The following is a 19,471-nucleotide window of genomic DNA, read 5'->3' as shown; positions in this document are numbered from 1 at the left end:
AGTGTCATGCTTGGAAATATGCAAAACTGAATGTAACTCTAATCACCTGTCATCCTTGGCAATTGTAACTTTCCTTATATAGAAACTAATCAAGGTTAGCTTTGGATTAGTTTCATATGTATACTAATCTTTGCTTATGTTTTCTTTAAGATTTTTTTCATTTGCAAATGCATGGATATTTTTATAAATGATTGTTTAGTATGATATATGATTATGGCAACATTTTCTAAATGCCTTTTTAAATTATAGAAATTAGTAATTCTTTTCAATGACTCATAAAGAAACAAAGGTTTTTTTGGTTTTAAATAGATTCTATGTTCACTAAGCGTTTTTGGTATTACACTAAATCAGGATGTTAATTCTAATTCATCATTGTCATAGAGCTCTGTCTGCATCAAAGTATGTGTGTTTTATATCAGTATGCTGTTTTAACCTATAGATAAGCCCTGTGGTTTTTATTTTCAGTTATTGATGTTGACAATACTTAATACCCTGTTTTTATAAAATTTTTTGACTTGTGTTATATAGCAAAAGAGAAGGAAAAACCTGAAGATCCTCCCTCAGATGACGAAGTTCTCATCGTGTATGAACTAACTCCAACTGCTGAGCAAAAAGCCCTTGCAACCAAACTTAAACTTCCTTCAACTTTCTTCTGCTATAAGAATAGACCAGATTATGTTAGTGAAGAAGAGGAGGATGGTAAATGTTTTGTTATTTTAAAAACACTCTGTTCCTGCTAATCTTAGTAATTGAGAGTATAGCTTAAGTAATTGAGCAGTGGTGAGAATTGGGTCAGGGGACAAGGAAATTGGACAGTGAGCTATTAATAAAATGATAGTAGCACAACTCAAAGAAGAAGAGAAGCCAAGCTAAAGCTCTAATAGTAGGAGAGATATTAAGAATATGCAATTGGCAAAATTGGCTGCTATTTGTATGTTGAGAGTGAGGGAAAGAGTGAGGCTGGAGATAATCCCTAAGTTTTTGACTAGGAAACCCCTGAAACTTACTGGAAATTCTTTTACTCAATTGTACTTTAAGATGAAGATTTCGAAACAGCTGTCAAGAAACTTAATGGAAAACTATATCTGGATGACTCAGAAAAATGTTGGCCATTGGAAGAAAATCTAGCCGGTATGTTAAATTTAAATGACTGTTTATAATGCTTTTATCAGATTTTCTATTTAAAAGAAATAACCTAGTCTGATCAGTTCTGTAATTATCAGTTTTACTTATGTAATATGCCTGTGGTGATTTAAAATACTTAAAACTAATATTAGGTGAAAAACATGGTTCTCCTGGTGGTTTTTAATCTTCATTAGCATTAACAGGTCTTGTTACCTGGGTCTGTAGATTACATTGAGGACCACCGATGATGACCATTGTTGTAGAACAGTTGGACTTCATCTAATTTTATCTTTTCTTTTGCTTGTATTTTATGGACTTTTCAGATAATGAGAAGGATTGTGTTATTGTTTGGGAAAAGAAACCAACGGTTGAGGAGAAGGCAAAAGCAGATACATTAAAACTTCCACCTACATTTTTCTGTGGAGTCTGCAGTGATACTGATGAAGACACTGGAAATGGGGAAGACTTTCAATCAGAGCTTCAAAAAGTTCAGGAAGCTCAAGTAAGTAAGAATGTCATTTTCCTTTTGGTTCTTAACACATGGTGATAATGGGTCGTGGATTTAGGGGTTTACCAGTTAGCTATGGCCAGGGCAGGAGGAATTTTGTTCTATACAATATGCATATGATCTATATGCTGAAAACTACAAAACACTGATGAAGTAAAGAAAAATCCAAGTAAATGAAGACGCATACTGTTAATGGATTGGAACATTCAAAATAGAATTCCAGTTTTCTCAAAATTGATCTATAGATTTAACATATTACCAATCAAAATCCTACCAGGATTCTTTGTGGATATAAACAAGCTAATTATAAAATTTCTATGAGAAGATAAGATTATATATTTGTTACAATTGATAAACCTACACTGATATATCGTTGTCACCCAAAGTTGTTGAGAATTTTTACCTTAAGTGAATGTTGAAGTTTGTCAATTTTTTTTACTCTATTGATGTGATCATGTGGTTCTTTTTTATTAAATCTGTGAATGACATTGATTTTTCAAATGTTCAGAAAACTAATTTTGCATTCCTGGGATAAACCTCACTTGGTCATGGTATATTGTAATTTTTATATATGATAGAATTCAATTGGCATAAATTTTGTTACAGATTTTTGGATTTATATTCATCAGGGATTATTGATCAGTAGTTTTCTTTTCTGGTATTGTCTTTGGCTCACATATAAGAGCAATGCTGGCTGGGCTTGGCCATGGGGGCCTATGTCTGTAGTCCCAGCTACTTAGGAGGCTGAGGCAGGAGGATCGCTTAAGTTAGGCTGCAGCATGCTGTGATTGCACCTGTGAATAGCCACTGCACTGCAGCCCGGGCAACATAGTGTGAAACCTTGTCTCATTGGAGAAAAAAAAAAAAAGTTCTGGTATCATAAAATGAAATGGGAAGTATTTCCTGAACTGCTGTTTTCTGGAATAGAGTATGTTGAATTGGTGCAGTTTCTCCTTTAAATGTTTGGTAGTTTTCACCAATGAAACCATCTGCATCTGGAATTTTCTTAAGTTTGTTTCTTCCTTCCCTTCTTCCCCTTCCTTCTCTTCCCTCCTTTCCCTTCTCCTCTTCCTTCCTTCCTTTTTCCCTTCCCTTTCTTCTTCCCTCCTTTCTTTCCCTTACTTCTCTCTCTCTCTTTCTTTTCTTTCCTTTCCTTCTTTCTTCCTTTGTTTTCTTTCCTTTTCTTTTCTTTCTTTTCTTGACAGGGTCTCACTTTATTGCTTAGGGTAGAGTGCAGTGACATCATCATAGCTCCCTGTAACCTCAAACTTCTGGGCTCAAGTGATCCTCCTGCCTCAGCATCCCTAGTAGCTGGGACTACAAGTGTGCACCACCATGCCTAGCTAATTTTTCTATTTTTTTGTATAGATGGGTTCTCACTATATTACTCAGGCTGCTCTTGAACTCCCAGCCTCAAGTGATCCTCCCACCTTGGCCTCCCAAAGTGCTAGGATTACAGGCGTGAGCCACCACACTTAACAAGATTTTTAAAATATAATAAATAGAGGACTATAATAGTTGGAGGACTGTTTGAATTATCCAGGTAATCACCTTATTCTTGAGTGAGTTTTAGTAATTTGAGTCTTTTAAGGAAGTGGTGTCAAATTGTGTGTGTAGAGTTGTTCCTGGTAATCCCTTATTAAGGTTTTAATGTGTTTGTTGGTTCAGGAGTGAAATATTCCATTTTCTCTTCCTGATATTTTTTGGTTGACCTTGTTAGAGGTTCATCAGTTTCATTGATGCTATTTTTCAATAGAAACAGATTTTGGCTTCATTGGGTTTTTTGTTTGTTTGTTTTAATCTATTTTTTCCCATGTTGAATGTAATTGAGTTTTACTTTTTATTGTTTCCTTCTTGTCTTGGGTTTATTTTGCTTTTTTCTAGTTTCTTAAAGTGGAAGCTTAAATTACAGATTTAAGACCATTCTTCATTTCTAATATAAGTAATACTGTAAGTTTCCCTCCAAGTACTGTTTAATTGTATTTTCCAAGTTGTAGTAAGTAGTATTTTCTCTTTCATTCAATTTAGAATACTTTCTTGTTTTCCTTGAGGTATTCTTTTTGATCTATGCATTAGATAGTAATATGCCATTTCCAAATATTTGGTGGTTTTCCAAGTATCATTCGGTTAGTGATTTCCAGTTTAATTCCATTATGGTAAATGACAATATTTTGAATAATTTCAATTCTTATAAATTTAGTGAAGCCTATCTTGGTGAATATTTCATGTGCACTAAGAAGAATGTGTAGTTTGCTGTTTTTGCATGAGTAGTGTTTTATAAATATTAGATTAGGTCAAATTAGTCGATACTATATTGTTCAGATCTAATATATCCTTGCTAATTTTTTGTCTGCTAGTTCTTACTGAGAGATGTGTTATCAAGCAAAATTATGGATTTGTCTGTTACTTTTTGCTGCTTGTACTTTGTGTTCTCTTGGTTTTGTTAATTTTTCTGTTAATTTTCCATCCTCTATCTCATCTATTTCTGCTGTAGTCTCTTATTTCCTTCCTTTCGCTTGCTTTGAATTCACTTCACTCTTTATTTTCTAGCTCCCCTCCCCCCCTTTCTTTTTTTGAGACAGAGTCTTGCTCTGTAGCCTGGGTAGAGTACAGTGGTGTCATCATAGCTCACTGTAACCTCAAACTCCTGGGCTGAAGCAGTTTTAGGTTCACAGCAAAATTGAGCGGAAGGTACAGAGATTGCTCATATATCCCCTGCCCCTACGTAGGCGCGGCCTCCCTTATCAACTTCTTACACCACAGTGGTACATTTGTTATAGTCAGTGATTCTGCATTCATGCATCATCACCCAAAGTTCAGAGTTTACTTTAGGGTTCAGTCTTGGTGTTGTACATTCTGTGGACCTCCTTGGCAGATATATGATGAATAAATGTCATGTACACAATATTATAGTGTCCTACAGAATAATGGTTTCACTGGCTTAAGAAATCCCCTGTGCTCTGCCTCTTTACCCCTCCCCGCACCCTTAATCCCTGGCAACCACTGATCTTTTTAGCATGGTTGTCTGACTGTTTTTAAAATTACTACATAGCTGAGGGTGGGAAAGGGACACAGAGGGGTGTGAGGGTAGGTCACTGCCAGAAACCTAGCTTTTTTTTTTTTTTTTTAACTGAAGCTCAGTTTGAACAAACGTTCCTCAGATTGTTGTAATCTTTGGTTAATTTCCAAAGTTGATGAAAAAGTTAGTTTTGATCACCTTTGTTAAGAGTTTTTGCTGCTTTTATGGGGGAACCTATTTACAGTGGTCCTCACTCTTCCATTGCAAGAGTGGTAAATCAACCCTTTTATCATGATCGTTCTTCTTTATCCCTTGTAATTTTTCTGAAGTCTGCTTTGTTTGATAATTGATATAGTCACTGAGACTTCTTTTTGTATGCAAGTGTGTGGATTTGTGTAGAATACGTATGTTCAATATTTTCACTTTTCACTTATCCTTTTTTTTTGTAGACAGCATTTTGTTAGTGGTTTCTAAATCTAATTAGATAATCTGTTTTTATTGATGTTCAGACCACTTATATTTATTTAATGCAATTAGTGACATTCTTTGATTCAGATTTATTACTTTATTTTTAGTTTGTGTATGTCCCTTCTATTTTTCATTACTCTGATTTCCCTTTCCTGCCTTCTTTTGAATTATTTAAATAGTTTTTCAGAATTCTTTTACAATTTCCTATAATTTTAACTATTTCTTCATATAGTTTTTTTAGTGGTTGCTCTAGAGATTACAATATGCACACTGCACTTTAAAGAAACTATTTAGAATTACTATTTTTCCTTTTCAAGTAAAATATAGAAGTATTAGAACTATATAGATTTTTAACACTCCATTAGGATGGTGACTATCATGTGTTACAGCTACATCCATCAAAAATCCTATCAGTCACATTTTGCTTTCAACAGTCATATATTCTTAGAAACCTAAAAAGTAAACAACAGTCTATTTACTTAGAGAATCACCATTTCTGTAATTTTTTATTCCAAGCATTCTAGGATTCCCTCTGCTATCTTTGGCCTTCTGCCTACAGAACTTTCATTTGCTTTTCTTTTAAAGCAGGTCTACTGGTGACAAATTTTCTTAGTATTTCTTTGTCTGAGAATGTCTTTATTTTTTCTTCACTCCTCAAAGGTTATTTTTGGTGATACGGTATTCAGGGTTGATAGCTTTCTTTCAATACTTTAAAAATGTTTCACTATCTGCTAGCCTCCACAGTTCTTTGTATATTTTGGATACAAGTCCTTTTCCATGGTCCCCAACCCCTGGGCCATGTACTGGTACTGGTCCCTGGCCTGTTAGGATCCATGCTGCACAGCAAGAGCTGAGCTAGTGAAGCCTCGTCCCTGTTTACAGCTGCTCCCCATTGCTTGCATCATTGCCTGAGCACTGCTTCCTGCCAGACCAGTGGCAGCATTAGATTCTCGTAGGAGCCTGAACTCTACTGTAAATTGCACATGTGAGGGATCTGGGTTGCAGGCTCCTTATGAGAATCTAATGCCTGATGATCTGAGATGGAGCTGGGGAGCAGCTGCAAATACAGATTATCATTAGCAGAGAGGTTTGACTGGATGAAAAATGTAATGCTCTTGAATCATCCCAAAACTATCCCCTCCATCTGTGGAAAAATTGTCTTTTCATTATCTTAACAATGTCTTTTACAGAGCAGCAGTTTTTAATGAAATCTAACTTAGCACATTTTTTCTTTCATGGATCATGCTTTTGGTATTTTAACTAAAAAATTATCACTAAACCTAAAGTCATCCAGATTTTCTCCTTTATTGTATTCTAGAAGTTCTATAGTTTTACATTTTACATTTAGGTCTTTAATGCATTGTAAAGTGAAAGGTGTAAAGTCTATGTATGGATTTATTTTTTTGTTCATGGATGTCCAGTTGTTCCAACACCATTTGTTGAAAAGAAATTGTTGAATTGTCTTTGCTCCTTTGTCAAAGATCACTTGACTCTATTTCTGTGACTCTATTTCTGGGCCCTCTGTTCCGTTCCATCGTCTATTTGCCTATTCTTTCACCAATACCACACCGTCTTGATTATGGTAGCTTTATAGTAAGTCTTGTGGTTTAATACTGTCAGATCTCTGACATTGTTCTTTAGTATTATTTTGCCCATTTTGTGTCTTTCATCTTTCCGTATAAACTTTTGAATTAGTTTGTGTCTGCAAAATAACTTGCTGGGACTTTGATTGGAATTGTGTTGAGTCTGTTGGTCAAATTGAAAAGAGTTGACATTTTAACAGTGTTGAACATGGACTATCTGTCCATTTATTTATATTTTCTTTCTTTTATCAAAATTTTATAGTTTTCTTCATAAGTGTACATATTTTCATGTTTTGTTAGGTTTATACCTATGTAGTTTGGCTTTTGGTGCTAATATAAATGGTATTGTGTTTTTAATTTCAAATTTCTATTGATTTCTGGTTTATAAAAAGGCAGTTGACTTTTGTATATTTACTTAGTATTTCATAACCTTTTTATAATCCCTTATTAGTTTCAGGTGTTTTTTGCCCATTCTTCGTAGTTTTTTTTACATAGGCCATTCATGTTTTCAGTGAACAAAGACAATTTTATTTTTTTTCCCAATCTTTATACCTTTTATTTCCTTTCTTATTTCATTAGTTAGAATTTCTGGTATGATGTTGAATAAAAATGGTGATAGTGGACATCCAAGAGTGTTGCACTGCTCTTGATCTTAGTGAGAAAGCTAGTATCTCACTATTAAGTATATTAGCTACAAATTCTTATTAATTAAAAAAATTGGGGGGGAGTAGGGTAAGAGATGGGTTCTTGCCCGGCTGGAGTCCAGTGGTGTAATTATAGCTCACTATAATATTGAACTCCTGGGCTCAAGTGATCCTCCCACCTTACTCTCCCAAGTAGCTCAGGCTATAGGTTCACACCATCATGCCTGGCTAAATTTTACTTTTTCTGTAGAGATGGAGTCTGGCTATGTTGATCAGGCTGGTCTTGAACTCCTGGCCTCAAGCAGTCCTCCTGCCTTGACCTCCTAAAGTGCTGGCATTACAGGTGTGAGTCACCACACCTGGCCAGAATATTGATTTTAGATCTTCATTTTAATTATTGCTTGTAGTGTTATAAATGTCCCCTATCCTTGCTTTCATTGCATCTCACAAATTTTGATAGGTTGTATTTTTTCATTTTTATTTAGTTCAGAATATTTTTAATTTCTCTTGAGACTTCTTTTTTGACATGTGTTGATTTGAAGTGTGTTGTTTAATCTCCAAATATTTGGGGATTTTTCCCCCTCCATTTCTATTAATGATTGCAAGTTTAATTCTATTGTGGTCTGAGAGTGTACTTTGTTTGAATTCTATTCCTTTAAATTTGTGAAGGTATGTTTTATGGCCTAGAATGTGGTCCTCCTTGGTAAATGTCCATATGAGCTTGTGAAGAATGTGTATTCTACTGTTAGATGAAGGAGTCTGTGAAATTTCACTCTCACTGTATTTTTCAATTTGTAAAATTCCCATTTAGTTTTTTCTTTCTTATGCCTTCTATTGTTTTGCTTAGACCTCCTATCATTTCATTTGTTTTAAGAGTATCCATACTTCTCGGAACATTATTAATAATGACTTTAAGAAGTCTTTTTTGGATAGTTCTAACACATAGATGATCGTAACAACTCCCTTTGCTGGCCAAACAGATCTCACTTTTCTTGAAACTTTTTACATTTGTGCCTTTTGCAGCTCCAGCTTTTTTGGCTGCTCTAACACACAGGCTGGGATGTAGGGAAGGCAGAATAAAACCCATGAGGATCTCACCAGCAAATTATCCCTCTGGTCCTAAGATTCTTAACCTTCCTTCCTCCTCCTTTTATCCATCATTCTGAGGCGCTTTTTTTTTTTTTTTTTTTTTGTATACAGTTTTGCTCTGTTTTCTGGGCTAGAATGCCACAGCATCAGCCTAGCTCACAGCAACCTCAAAGTACTGGGCTCAAGTGATCCTCCTGCCTCAACCTCCCGTTGTCTTGTCTTGTCTTGTCTTGTCTTTTTTTTTTTTTTTTTTTTTTTGTAGAGATGGGGTCTCAGTCTTGCTCAGGCTGGTCTCAAACTCCTGGCCTCAAGCAGTCCTCTTGCCGTGGCCCCTCAGAGTGCTAGGATTACAGGCGTGAGCCACCATGCTGGGCCCTGCAGCTTCTTATAGTTCTATGTTTTTTTCAGTCCAGGCATCTAGTTGTAGCTTTTGGGAGAGAGATAGGTAAAGTGTGTTTATTTCATCATGTCCAGAAGTCCAACTTCTCAGTCTCTTTTGAAATAGGTTATATGATCCTTTTTGTAAATCAATATTTAATGGCATGGTGTTTTGTTACTTCCTCTTTTCAGAAATCTCAGAGTGAAGAAATAACTAGCACAGCCAACAGTGTGTGTACAGGTGGGACTGAAACGACAGCACCTTTTTTCTGTAAATCTGAAGAACCCGATTCTATTACCAAATCTCTTAGTTCACCATCTATTTCCTCTGGAACTGCAGAGAAACCTGTAGATTTGTCTACTAGAAAGGAAATTGATGCAGATTCTACAAGCCAAGGTAAAACTTGACATACGTTTATATCATGCATTATATAAGGGGCACCTTACGTTTTTGAAGATAGATTTTTAATGGTAGATCCTAAAAACTCCCTCTAAAACAAATTTTGAGATGTCTAAAGGGCCATAAGATATTAGTAATAATAATCAGAAAAATCGTACTGCCTTGCCAACAAAGATAATAAACGTGTTTTTATTGTTAGAGTTGTGATTATTAGGGAATACAAAGCATTGTGACTCTGACCTATCTGCCTGAGCATAAAAGATAATACAGTAGTTTACTTACATGGTAATTTCCTTTGTGATAGTGTTTTCATTTCAATATTTGAATTATATTATCAGTTTGGGCATATTTAAAATGTTTTCACTATATGTGAGGTAATTACAGAAATACTACAATAGGGGTATAAAATTTTTTTGTAGAACTTAAATGTCTTTTTCTCTACCAGCCTGAAAGCTTGCTAAATTAAGTATTCAGTTACAATAACTAATATGTGGTATTGCTTTCTCCTTTGTCTTTCCATTTCAATTTTTTGGGGAGTGAGTGGGAAGTGTCTGTATTGCTCTATATGTGTACATTGTCTACATTACCTAATTTTTTTAGGTAGTCTTAACATTATAAATGTTACATTTATATAGACACTGCAGAATCTTAATATGCTAGAAGCGGAAGGTAACTTCACACCTAAAACCCCGTACATTTTTCAAATGAGGAAAGTAAGGCATAGGGCTTTCAGAGATCATGCAGTTACATGTTGGCAGAATTAAGATCACAAAAGTCCTGATGACCTAGTGTAAGTGGGATGTTTGTTTTTTATGAGCTTACTTATAATACAGAACACGAAATTTTTATACAGATGTTTCCTAAAACTCTGCCTTTGGCTGAATGCTTGTTTTAGTGTATAGAAGACTCTACAAAGCAGAAACAGTAGAGTTCTGTATCTGGCTTAATATAAATAGATCTATATCTCATTTTTAAGAAACAATTTTTGGCATGCTTTTGGTGCAGTATGGTACTGTCCTTTGGGAATAGTACCTGTAAAATTAATAATGTTGAAAAGCTCACAATTGGATGTATTTTGTAACTTACTTAAGAAGGTCCTACTATTCTTTCTGAGACCTGAGTAGAGCTTTGATGTTCAGTATACATTAAATGAAATATTAAATTGTTCTTTTCCTTTTGCCAGTGGAAAGCAAAACAGTTTCATTTGGATTTGGAAGTAGCACAGGGCCGTCATTTGCAGACTTGGCTTCCAGTAATTCTGGGGATTTTGCTTTTGGTTCTAAAGGTAAGATCAGGAGAGATTTTAATGATCATGTTATAGAATAAAGCACAAGTGAAAAAAACAGTCCTTTGTTACAATGTTGCAACTAAGTTGGGAGATTAGTTTGTTTAACATTTTAATAACAAAAGGTGTCTACCCTTTATTTTTGACATTTACTAATATAATCATAAAAATTTTCTCTTAATTTAGTGTAAGTCATGCTGATAGTCCTCCCCATCCTGAAATGCAGAGCCATTTTCCAGTCTTGGAATAACCCTGACATTATTAACATTGTTCTTTTGACTGTACTTTTAGATTTGATTTGTGGATATTTCAAGATTTGTGAATTTACATTTTTTTAAGAAGATGATTTTATTCCTTTAGATTTTGCATTTTCTTTGGATTTCAGTATTGGGTTGTGCTAATTATTGTGCTAAGTTGTTTTCCTGTCTTTTTCAGCGTTGTTTCTATTTGTAATCCATTTTGATAGCATTTCTACAATGTAATCCATTTCCTTGATTATTTCAAGTTTATTAGCATAAGGCCATTCATTGTATTTTCTTATTCTTGTAATGTCTTTCATATCTGTGGTTATAGTACCACCTAAATTGTTCTTGTACAAGATGTTTGATTTGTGGGATAAATTTTATTATGACGCTTAAATGATTAATGCAGTTTAGAATACTGTCCTTCCCACTTACGTGTTTACACTATTTTGCGAGCTCTTGCCACCTATAGGAACACATAAAATGTTTAGAAATTACCTTCACATATGATGTTATGTTGGAATTCATGGCTTCACCGATGTCCAGTTTTTTTTATTTTTGTTTTACTTTATTAAATAGTCTGAAATCAAAGGGTAATATGTCGGCAAACTCAGCAATGCAGTGGGTACAATTATTCACCCAAAAATGCCAAATAAAAATTGATATGTTAGGCTGATTGATACTCAGTGTAACCTTTTCAAAGTACTGTATCAATTTCGTACTCTAAATTATGAAGTAGGCAAGACTCAAATTCAGAAGGGAGCCGTGCCTTACTAGGCCTTACCCACAGACACTCCTCACCACTACTTGTCATTCTTAATGAGATTATCCATTAAAAAGAGTAAAACTACACTTCTCACTTTGTTTTGTTCTTGTGTTTGGCACTAATTTGTGTACTTGTCTTTTCAAAGAAGCCGCTTTTGATTTTATCAGTTCTCATTTTGTACCTTTTATTTAGCTTCACATTTTGTCATATTTTTGTTAGATTTCTTATGTGTCGAATGCTTATTAATTTAGATTGTACTTGTTAAAAGTAATACTTAAAATTATAAATTCCTTGCAGTCAATTTTGTTTGTGTCCCATAGGTTTTCATGTGGAATCTTAATACTTTGGTAGTGTTAGGGTGAGAGTTCAGAGCTGGTGCACACGAGTTTGAGAAAAATTTCTCCAAAGATTAGGATAGAAAGAAGAAATGTATTTTACGTTCCCAAGCAGGAAAGGGCCAACATGGTGAAAGAGGAAGAGTGTTGTTGGCAGAGAGAATCAGGTATTCAGGTTTTTTATTTAGGAATTGTATAAAGGGGTGAACACAATTTATGGTTGTAGCCAAATTAACAAGGTACTGTGAACTATCATATCTGTTCTTTCTCTTCTTCTGAGCCGTAATCTGATAACAGAAGCAGGGCTGTGTGAAAGGGCTGTATCCATTCCTTTTCTTGGAGGTATGCAGAAGTGGCAATCAGAGATCTTGTTGGTGATCTTGCCCTTAAGATTTTGGGCAGGATCTGAATCCAGTAGTTTGTCCCCACTGCTGTCTGTCCAGGAGCTCCTCAACACCACCTTGAGGCTATATAGAAATAGACTCTGAAGGGCAGTGAGCTGGTGAGTGTAAAGAGAAAAATTTACCGTTCCTTTCTGTCTTTTAGCTCTTTTCAGATGTTTGTGAAAACAGAGTCACTGCAGGGTGCCTGTCAGCTAGGGAGAGAAAAGCGCTGAGAGGAGGGAGAAAACTCATGATTGATTTCTTTGTTTTCTTTTGTTCCTTTGTTTTTTTATATTGATTTTTTCCCCTGAAAGTTCTATTTACACAGATCTGTTGATTGTTCTATGTGTGTTGTGTAATATTTCATGTAGAAACTAAGTTACTGCCCAGCTTGGACACAGATTGCCATTTTATCACGTTTGCTTCACTTTTTAATGTTTTTACTGAAAACATACACAGAGAACTCTAGGTACTCTTACCTAGAATTGTTATCTTGAAATTGATACTCATTATTCACATGCATACCTTTTATACTTTTACTTTGTAAATTCTCTCTTCTACTCTGCTTAGGGAAGTGGTTTTCAGCTCTTGGCTTCCTTTTCAAATTACCTGGGAGCTTTTTTTTTTTTTTTTTTTTTTGAGACAGAGTCTCACTCTGTTGCCCAGGCTAGAGTGCCGTGGCATCAGCCTCGCTCACAGCAACCTCAAACTCCTGGGCTCAAGCGATCCTCCTGCCTCAGCCTCCCGAGTAGCTGGGACTACAGGCATGTGCCACCATGCCCGGCTAATTTTTTCTGTATATATTTTTAGTTGTCCATATAATTTCTTTCTATTTTTAGTAGAGACGGGGGTCTCGCTCTTGCTCAGGCTGGTCTTGAACTCCTGAGCTCAAACGATCCACCCGCCTCGGCCTCCCAGAGTGCTAGGATTACAGGCGTGAGCCACCGCGCCCGGCCTGGGAGCTCTTTTAAAAAGAACTACCTGATAGTTATATTGGCATCTCTGAGCATGAGACCCAGACATTGTGATATTAGGTTGGTACAAAAGTAATTGTGGTTTCAGACTGAATTTTAAATCATTATAACTAGGCTGAAAGACATCTTTATCAGTCAAAATAGGAACCATTATAATCAACACATTTTTGCCAATGGGAAATAAGTTTGTTTATTCCTATGGCATAAAAATTCGTTCTTCGGGATTCCGCGAACTCTTGGATAGCATTTTCTGCATCCTGCTGGTCATGGAAGTGTTTTCTCTGCAAAAAGTTGTCAAGATGCTTGAAGAAGTGATAGTTGGTTGGCGAAAGGTCAGGTGTATAAAGCAGATGAGGCAAAACTTCGTAGCCCAATTTGTTCAACTTTTGAAGCTTTGGTTATGCAACATGCGGTTGGGCGTTGTTGTGGAGAAGAATCAGGCCCTTTCTGTTGACTGATGCCGGCTGGCGGTGTTGCAGTTTTCGGTGCATCTCATCGATTTGCTGAGCATACTTCTCAGATGTAATGGTTTTGCCGGGATTCAGAAAGCTGTAGTGGATCAGACTGGCAGCAGACCACCAAACGGTGACCATGACTTTTTTTGGTTCAAGTTTGGCTTTGGGAAGTGCTTGGAGCTGCTTCTTGGTTCAGCCATTAAGCTGGTTGATGCCAGTTGTCATATAAAATCTACTTTTTGTTGCATGTCACAATCTGATTGAGAAATGGTTCGTTGCGTACCATAAGAGAAGACAATACTTCAGAACGATGATTTTTTTGATTTTTGGTCAGCTCATGAGTCACCCACTTAATCGAGCTTTTTCACCTTTCCAGTTTGCTTCATGTGCTGAAGGACCATAGAATGGTCTCTGTGTTGAGTTCTTTGACAACTTCTCATGTAGTTGTAAGAGGATCAGCTTTGATGATTGTTCTCAATTGGTTGTTGTCAACTTCCCATGGCAGGCCATACTGCACTCCTCATCTTCAAGGCTCTGGTCTCCTTTGCAAAATTTCTTGAACTACCACTGCTAGACTATAAGTTCGTTAGCAGTTCCTGGGCCAAATGCATGGTTGATGTTGTGAGTTGTCTCCTCCGCTGCTGTACGACCCATTTTTAACTGGAATAAGAAAATTGCTTGAATTTGCTTTTTGTCTAACATCATTTCCATCGTCTAAAATAAATATAAAATAAACAGCAATAAGTCATTAGCAAAAGCACATAAAGCAAGTAACGTGCATTAAATAACATAACCACATTTATTTAAAAATGTATTCCAATATCAAATGGCAAATTTCAGCAGTGCTAAAACCACAGTTACTTTTGCACCAACCTAATATTTAATGTGCAACAAAGGCAGAGAACTGTTTTGGAAGAATTTTAAATTTTTTCTGCCACATATCCCCTGGGGTTATTTTTCACTTAAATTTTTGGTTGGGAATTCCTGGATAGTTAATTTTGAGCCCCAAATTTCTGTCTTATCCTTATCAATTATTACTATTTTCATAAAGCCCCCATACAACCTTGGGTTGTGCTTTTCTTGTTCTCAGATCATTTCTTTGCAATATTTTGTTGTATGTCCTTAGGAATTTTTGTCTTTAATTTTTTTCCCCTCTATTAAATCTGTCTTTATTAAAAGGAGTGGATTTTTTTATTCACATGTTCCTTCTTCAAGGTGCTGATACCTTTTATGTGCTCTGTGGCATTTTTTCCTCCTTCAGAGTCTTTAGCAGCAGGTATAGGGTTCTGTAAGTGATGAAAAATTAAAAGAGGCATTTTTTTCCTCTAGGATTGTGGGGAATGTGTTAGGATGGGCCATCTAAATTAAGGTGGGAGATGGAGAAGCTTCTATTCTCAGGTTCTTTCAGGTATGAGAGCGAGAGATCATCATTATTCTGCATAGAAGTGGGAAGTCTGAACTGTGTAGTATATCCCCTGAGGGGAGTTGAATTCAGAGGGCTTCTCCCAAGGCTATACCAGCCTGGCCAAGAAATCTAAGCTCCAAACACTAGCTTCTTAAGAAAGAAGTTGAGGTACAGAAGTTATAAACACGTGTTCAGGCTACTGTGTCTAGTTTGAAAGTAGCAGATTTGGCCTATTTAAGGACATTTTTATGTTCAAAAGTTACTTTTTGCATGTGATAAAAGATTTTATGACATAGACTACCTCTGAAAGCTGAGCTAAATTTTCGAAATTTCAGGTATGTACTTTTAAGAACCTACTTCATTACTGGAAGTTCTCTTGTAATTTAGTGTTAAGAAGGTTACCCAAAGCAGAGACAATCTTACCTTTGTAACTCTGAACATAAGCAGTACTAAATGTACTTTGTGCTCACTACATGAGTTGAATTTGCCAGGATAACATTTTTAATAGCAATATATATAGTACATCAATGGAAATTAGATGCATTGATAAAGTAACCTAAGAATAGGATAAAAAACTTGAAAAAAGGCCGGGCGCGGTGGCTCACGCCTGTAATCCTAGCACTCTGGGAGGCCGAGGTGGGCGGATCGTTTGAGCTCAGGAGTTCGAGACCAGCCTGAGCAAGAGCGAGACCCCATCTCTACTAAAAATAGAAAGAAATTATATGGACAGCTAAAAATATATATAGAAAAAATTAGCCGGGCATGGTGGTGCATGCCTGTAGTCCCAGCTACTTGGGAGGCTGAGACAGGAGGATCGCTTGAGCTCAGGAGTTTGAGGTTGCTGTGAGCTAGGCTGACGCCACGGCACTCACTCTAGCCTGGGCAACAGAGTGAGACTGTCTCAAAAAAAAAAAAAAATAAAAACTTGAAAAAAATAGATACCACTGTTTAAATATCCTAATTTATTCACCAGATAAAAATTTCCAGTGGGCAAATACCGGAGCAACTGTGTTTGGAACACAGTCAACCAGTAAAGTTGGTGAAGATGAAGATGGTAGTGATGAAGAAGTAGTTCATAATGAAGATATCCATTTTGAACCAATAGTGTCATTACCAGAGGTAAATACTAAGGAATCAAAGTTTTACTAATAACTTATTTTTCAGTTTAAGTTTAAAACTCACTCTGGCTTGATTGTAGTAGGTATATTATTGTTTGCATTTATTTCAAAATATTTACAATTTGAAATGGAAGCTCTGTTTATTAGACAACCAGCCTTTAATTATAAATTGTCTTTTAGAAGTTTTCATATAAATGTTGCTTGGTAAATTCTATGTGCAATTGTTGGTAAGAAATAAATACTTTTCTCATATGTTGTTAGAATATGTGTTTGTTTTTATAACATCATAATATTAAAACACTTTTTCAAACCTCTTCTGTCTGGAAAGCAGCAGTCCTTAACCTTTTTGGCACCAGGGAGCAAGGGTAAGGGGAGTGGGGTGTCACGGGTAGGGGAGTGGTAGTGGGGAGCTCAGGTGTTGATACTAGGCCAGGCACAGCCTGGGGGGTTGAGGACCGCAGCTGTAAAGGTAGGCATTTAATTTCCAAAAGGAGAGTGAATATTATATAAAAGAAAAATCTTCAATGACAAAACAGTTCTTCACTTCTGCAACAAAATCAGATGTATTCCTAGCTCTAGGATATAACCAATTATTGTAACACCACAAATTCTGTTAAAGTCATCACAAAGAAAATATCTTAAGAATTTTGATCTTTGGAATTTATTATAGAATTTATTATAAGCAGCACTTTATAAATAATTTCATCTATTATAGGTAGAAGTAAAATCTGGAGAAGAAGATGAAGAAATTTTGTTTAAAGAGAGAGCCAAACTTTATAGATGGGATCGGGATGTCAGTCAGTGGAAGGAGCGTGGTGTTGGCGATATAAAGATTCTTTGGCATACAATGAAGAATTACTATCGGATCCTAATGAGAAGAGACCAGGTCTTTAAAGTGTGTGCAAACCATGTTATTACCAAAACAATGGAATTAAAGCCCTTAAATGTTTCAAATAATGCTTTAGTTTGGACTGCCTCAGATTATGCTGGTGAGTTGCTACATTCAGATGCTACTTTTCATATTGTGGACTTTACTAAAATCCATAACAAACATATAAAACAATTTATAACAGTTAATATGAAGGTCACTCCTTGTTTTTTTTTTTTTTCTTCAATAGATGGTGAAGCAAAAGTGGAACAGCTTGCAGTGAGATTTAAAACTAAAGAAATGGCTGATTGTTTTAAGAAAAAATTTGAAGAATGTCAGCAGAATTTATTGAAACTCCAGAAAGGACATGTGTCACTGGCAGCAGAATTATCAAAGGAGACCAATCCTTTGGTGTTTTTTGATGTTTGCGCAGATGGTGAACCTCTAGGACGTATAACCATGGAATTATTTTCAAACATTGTTCCTCTAACTGCTGAGAACTTCAGAGCACTGTGCACTGGAGAGAAGGGCTTTGGTTTCAAGAACTCCATTTTTCACAGAGTAATTCCAGATTTTGTTTGCCAAGTAAGTATTAACTACACATCACAGTTGAAGTCTAAAGAGTATACCAAACTAACTTGGGAAATTTGAGTGTTTTCCCTTGACCTCGTCCTATAGTTCTCTTAAGATTTCTTTAGCTTTTCCACACATTAGTTGTTGTCACTACTCCATTATCTACCCCTGCTGAAAACTTTTCAACGTAAAATAGTTCAAACTTTTAATACTTGAAACCTAATAGAAACTGAGGGGAAAGAAAAAGATCTTTTCATTTTTTATATTCTTTCCAAAAATACTTAGTTTTCAAACTGCATTCTTAAGGAAGCTGGGTGTTTAGGATTTATCCTATAGTGATGAGTTCTGTGTATATTTTAAATGTTTTATTCGGGATTCCTATTAATTGAAATCTTTTTTCAGGGGGGAGATATCACCAAACATGATGGAACAGGAGGCCAGTCCATTTATGGAGACAAATTTGAAGATGAAAATTTTGATGTGAAACATACTGGTCCTGGGTTACTATCTATGGCCAATCGAGGCCGGGATACCAATAATTCTCAATTTTTTATAACATTGAAAAAAGCAGAACATTTGGACTTTAAGCATGTAGTGTTTGGGTTTGTTAAGGATGGCATGGATACTGTGAAAAAGATTGAATCATTTGGTTCTCCTAAAGGGTCTGTTAGTCGAAGAATAAGTATCACAGAATGTGGACAGATATAAAAATTTTTTTTCATTGTAAATTTTTTTCTGTATAAGCAGTTGAATTGAAGCTTAGCCATTACAGACAATATGGTAATTATGTTCAGCTTTTGAAAATGGACGTTTCTGCTGTATAAATGTAAAATTGCAGCTTATAGCTGTTGTCACTTTTTAATGTGTTATAATTGACCTTGCATGGTGTGAAATAAAAGTTTAAACACTGGTGTATTTCAGGTGTACTTGTGTTTATGTACTCCTGACATATCTGTATTAAAATGGAATAATATTAATCTTGTTAAAAGCAATAGACCTTCTTAAATTATTGAAGGAATATGATATATGCAATTAAGTTTTAATTCCTTTTAAGATATTTGGACTTTCTGCATGAATATACTTATCATTTAAATAAAGGGACCACAACTTGATAATTTTATTTTAGATTTGAAGTATATTTGGTAATCTTAACTGTTGGTGTGCTTGTTTATACAGACTCATGTTTGAATGGGTAGAGTCACAGAAGGTAGAGAGTTAACCAAAGTGCTCTTCTATAATCTTTATTACACCTCCTGTGTAGTTACAAGTTAACTTTTAAATAGAGTACCTTCCTTTCTTAAAATATGTAGCATCCTGTGCCCTTTCCAAAGGCATTAAATTAATTTTTACATTTTAAAGTTCACTATTTCCTTAGTTGTATTTTTTTTTCTTTGTTTAAGCTTTCTGTCATCTGTCTTTACTACCTCAGAAACTGCAGCTTGGTTCTGATGATAGATACTGAATTTTTCCTTGCAGTTATTGTGATAAAATATGAATATTTTTAGAAGGTCTATATACATGGTCTTTGGTTAAAGATTTGCTTTATACTAGAATGTTGCAGTACCTTTTTCTGGTAAATTTTGTAGCAGAAATAAAGTGACAATTCATAAGAGCCATGACATTTAAAAAATTCATTACTTGTGCATTTAGTTGTCTGTTCATTCTAGTACCAGATGTAAAGTAAGGAGACAATTAAAGTCAGTAAACTCAAACTGCCATGTAATTTTCAGAACTCTCAAGGAAGTAACTCTTAAGTTTGATATGCATTGAAAATGAATTTGGAAATGGTTTGTGTCAAATGTTAGGTAAACTGCTAAAGAAAATAGGATGTTCTTAATTGGCCTACTCAATAT

At 35.4% G+C, this 19,471-nt stretch overlaps 1 protein-coding gene across 4 annotated transcripts in view; it reads left to right on the top strand.

The window, feature by feature from the left end:
* The window catches only part of RGPD4 (RANBP2 like and GRIP domain containing 4), a 61,995-nt gene extending 43,462 nt beyond the window's left edge, over window positions 1-18,533 (top strand). For 3 of the 4 annotated variants that reach the window (XM_069494754.1, XM_069494752.1, XM_069494750.1), the window contains 9 exons: window positions 529-699; window positions 1,039-1,131; window positions 1,449-1,627; window positions 9,007-9,211; window positions 10,398-10,499; window positions 16,033-16,178; window positions 16,893-17,166; window positions 17,296-17,630; window positions 18,021-18,533. In XM_069494754.1, coding sequence (XP_069350855.1) covers window positions 529-699; window positions 1,039-1,131; window positions 1,449-1,627; window positions 9,007-9,211; window positions 10,398-10,499; window positions 16,033-16,178; window positions 16,893-17,166; window positions 17,296-17,630; window positions 18,021-18,326 — 1,811 coding nt within the window. In that variant the 3' untranslated portion in view covers window positions 18,327-18,533. Of the gene's footprint in view, window positions 1-528; window positions 700-1,038; window positions 1,132-1,448; window positions 1,630-8,984; window positions 9,212-10,397; window positions 10,500-16,032; window positions 16,179-16,892; window positions 17,167-17,295; window positions 17,631-18,020 lie in introns of all 4 variants that reach the window. The other variant, XM_069494751.1, reaches the window with a different exon arrangement.
* Window positions 18,534-19,471: the final 938 nt, after the last annotated feature.

This window comes from Eulemur rufifrons, chromosome 19 (assembly GCF_041146395.1).
Source record: "Eulemur rufifrons isolate Redbay chromosome 19, OSU_ERuf_1, whole genome shotgun sequence".
Classification (NCBI taxonomy): domain Eukaryota; kingdom Metazoa; phylum Chordata; class Mammalia; order Primates; family Lemuridae; genus Eulemur; species Eulemur rufifrons.
This window is presented reverse-complemented; position numbering and strand designations above follow the sequence as displayed.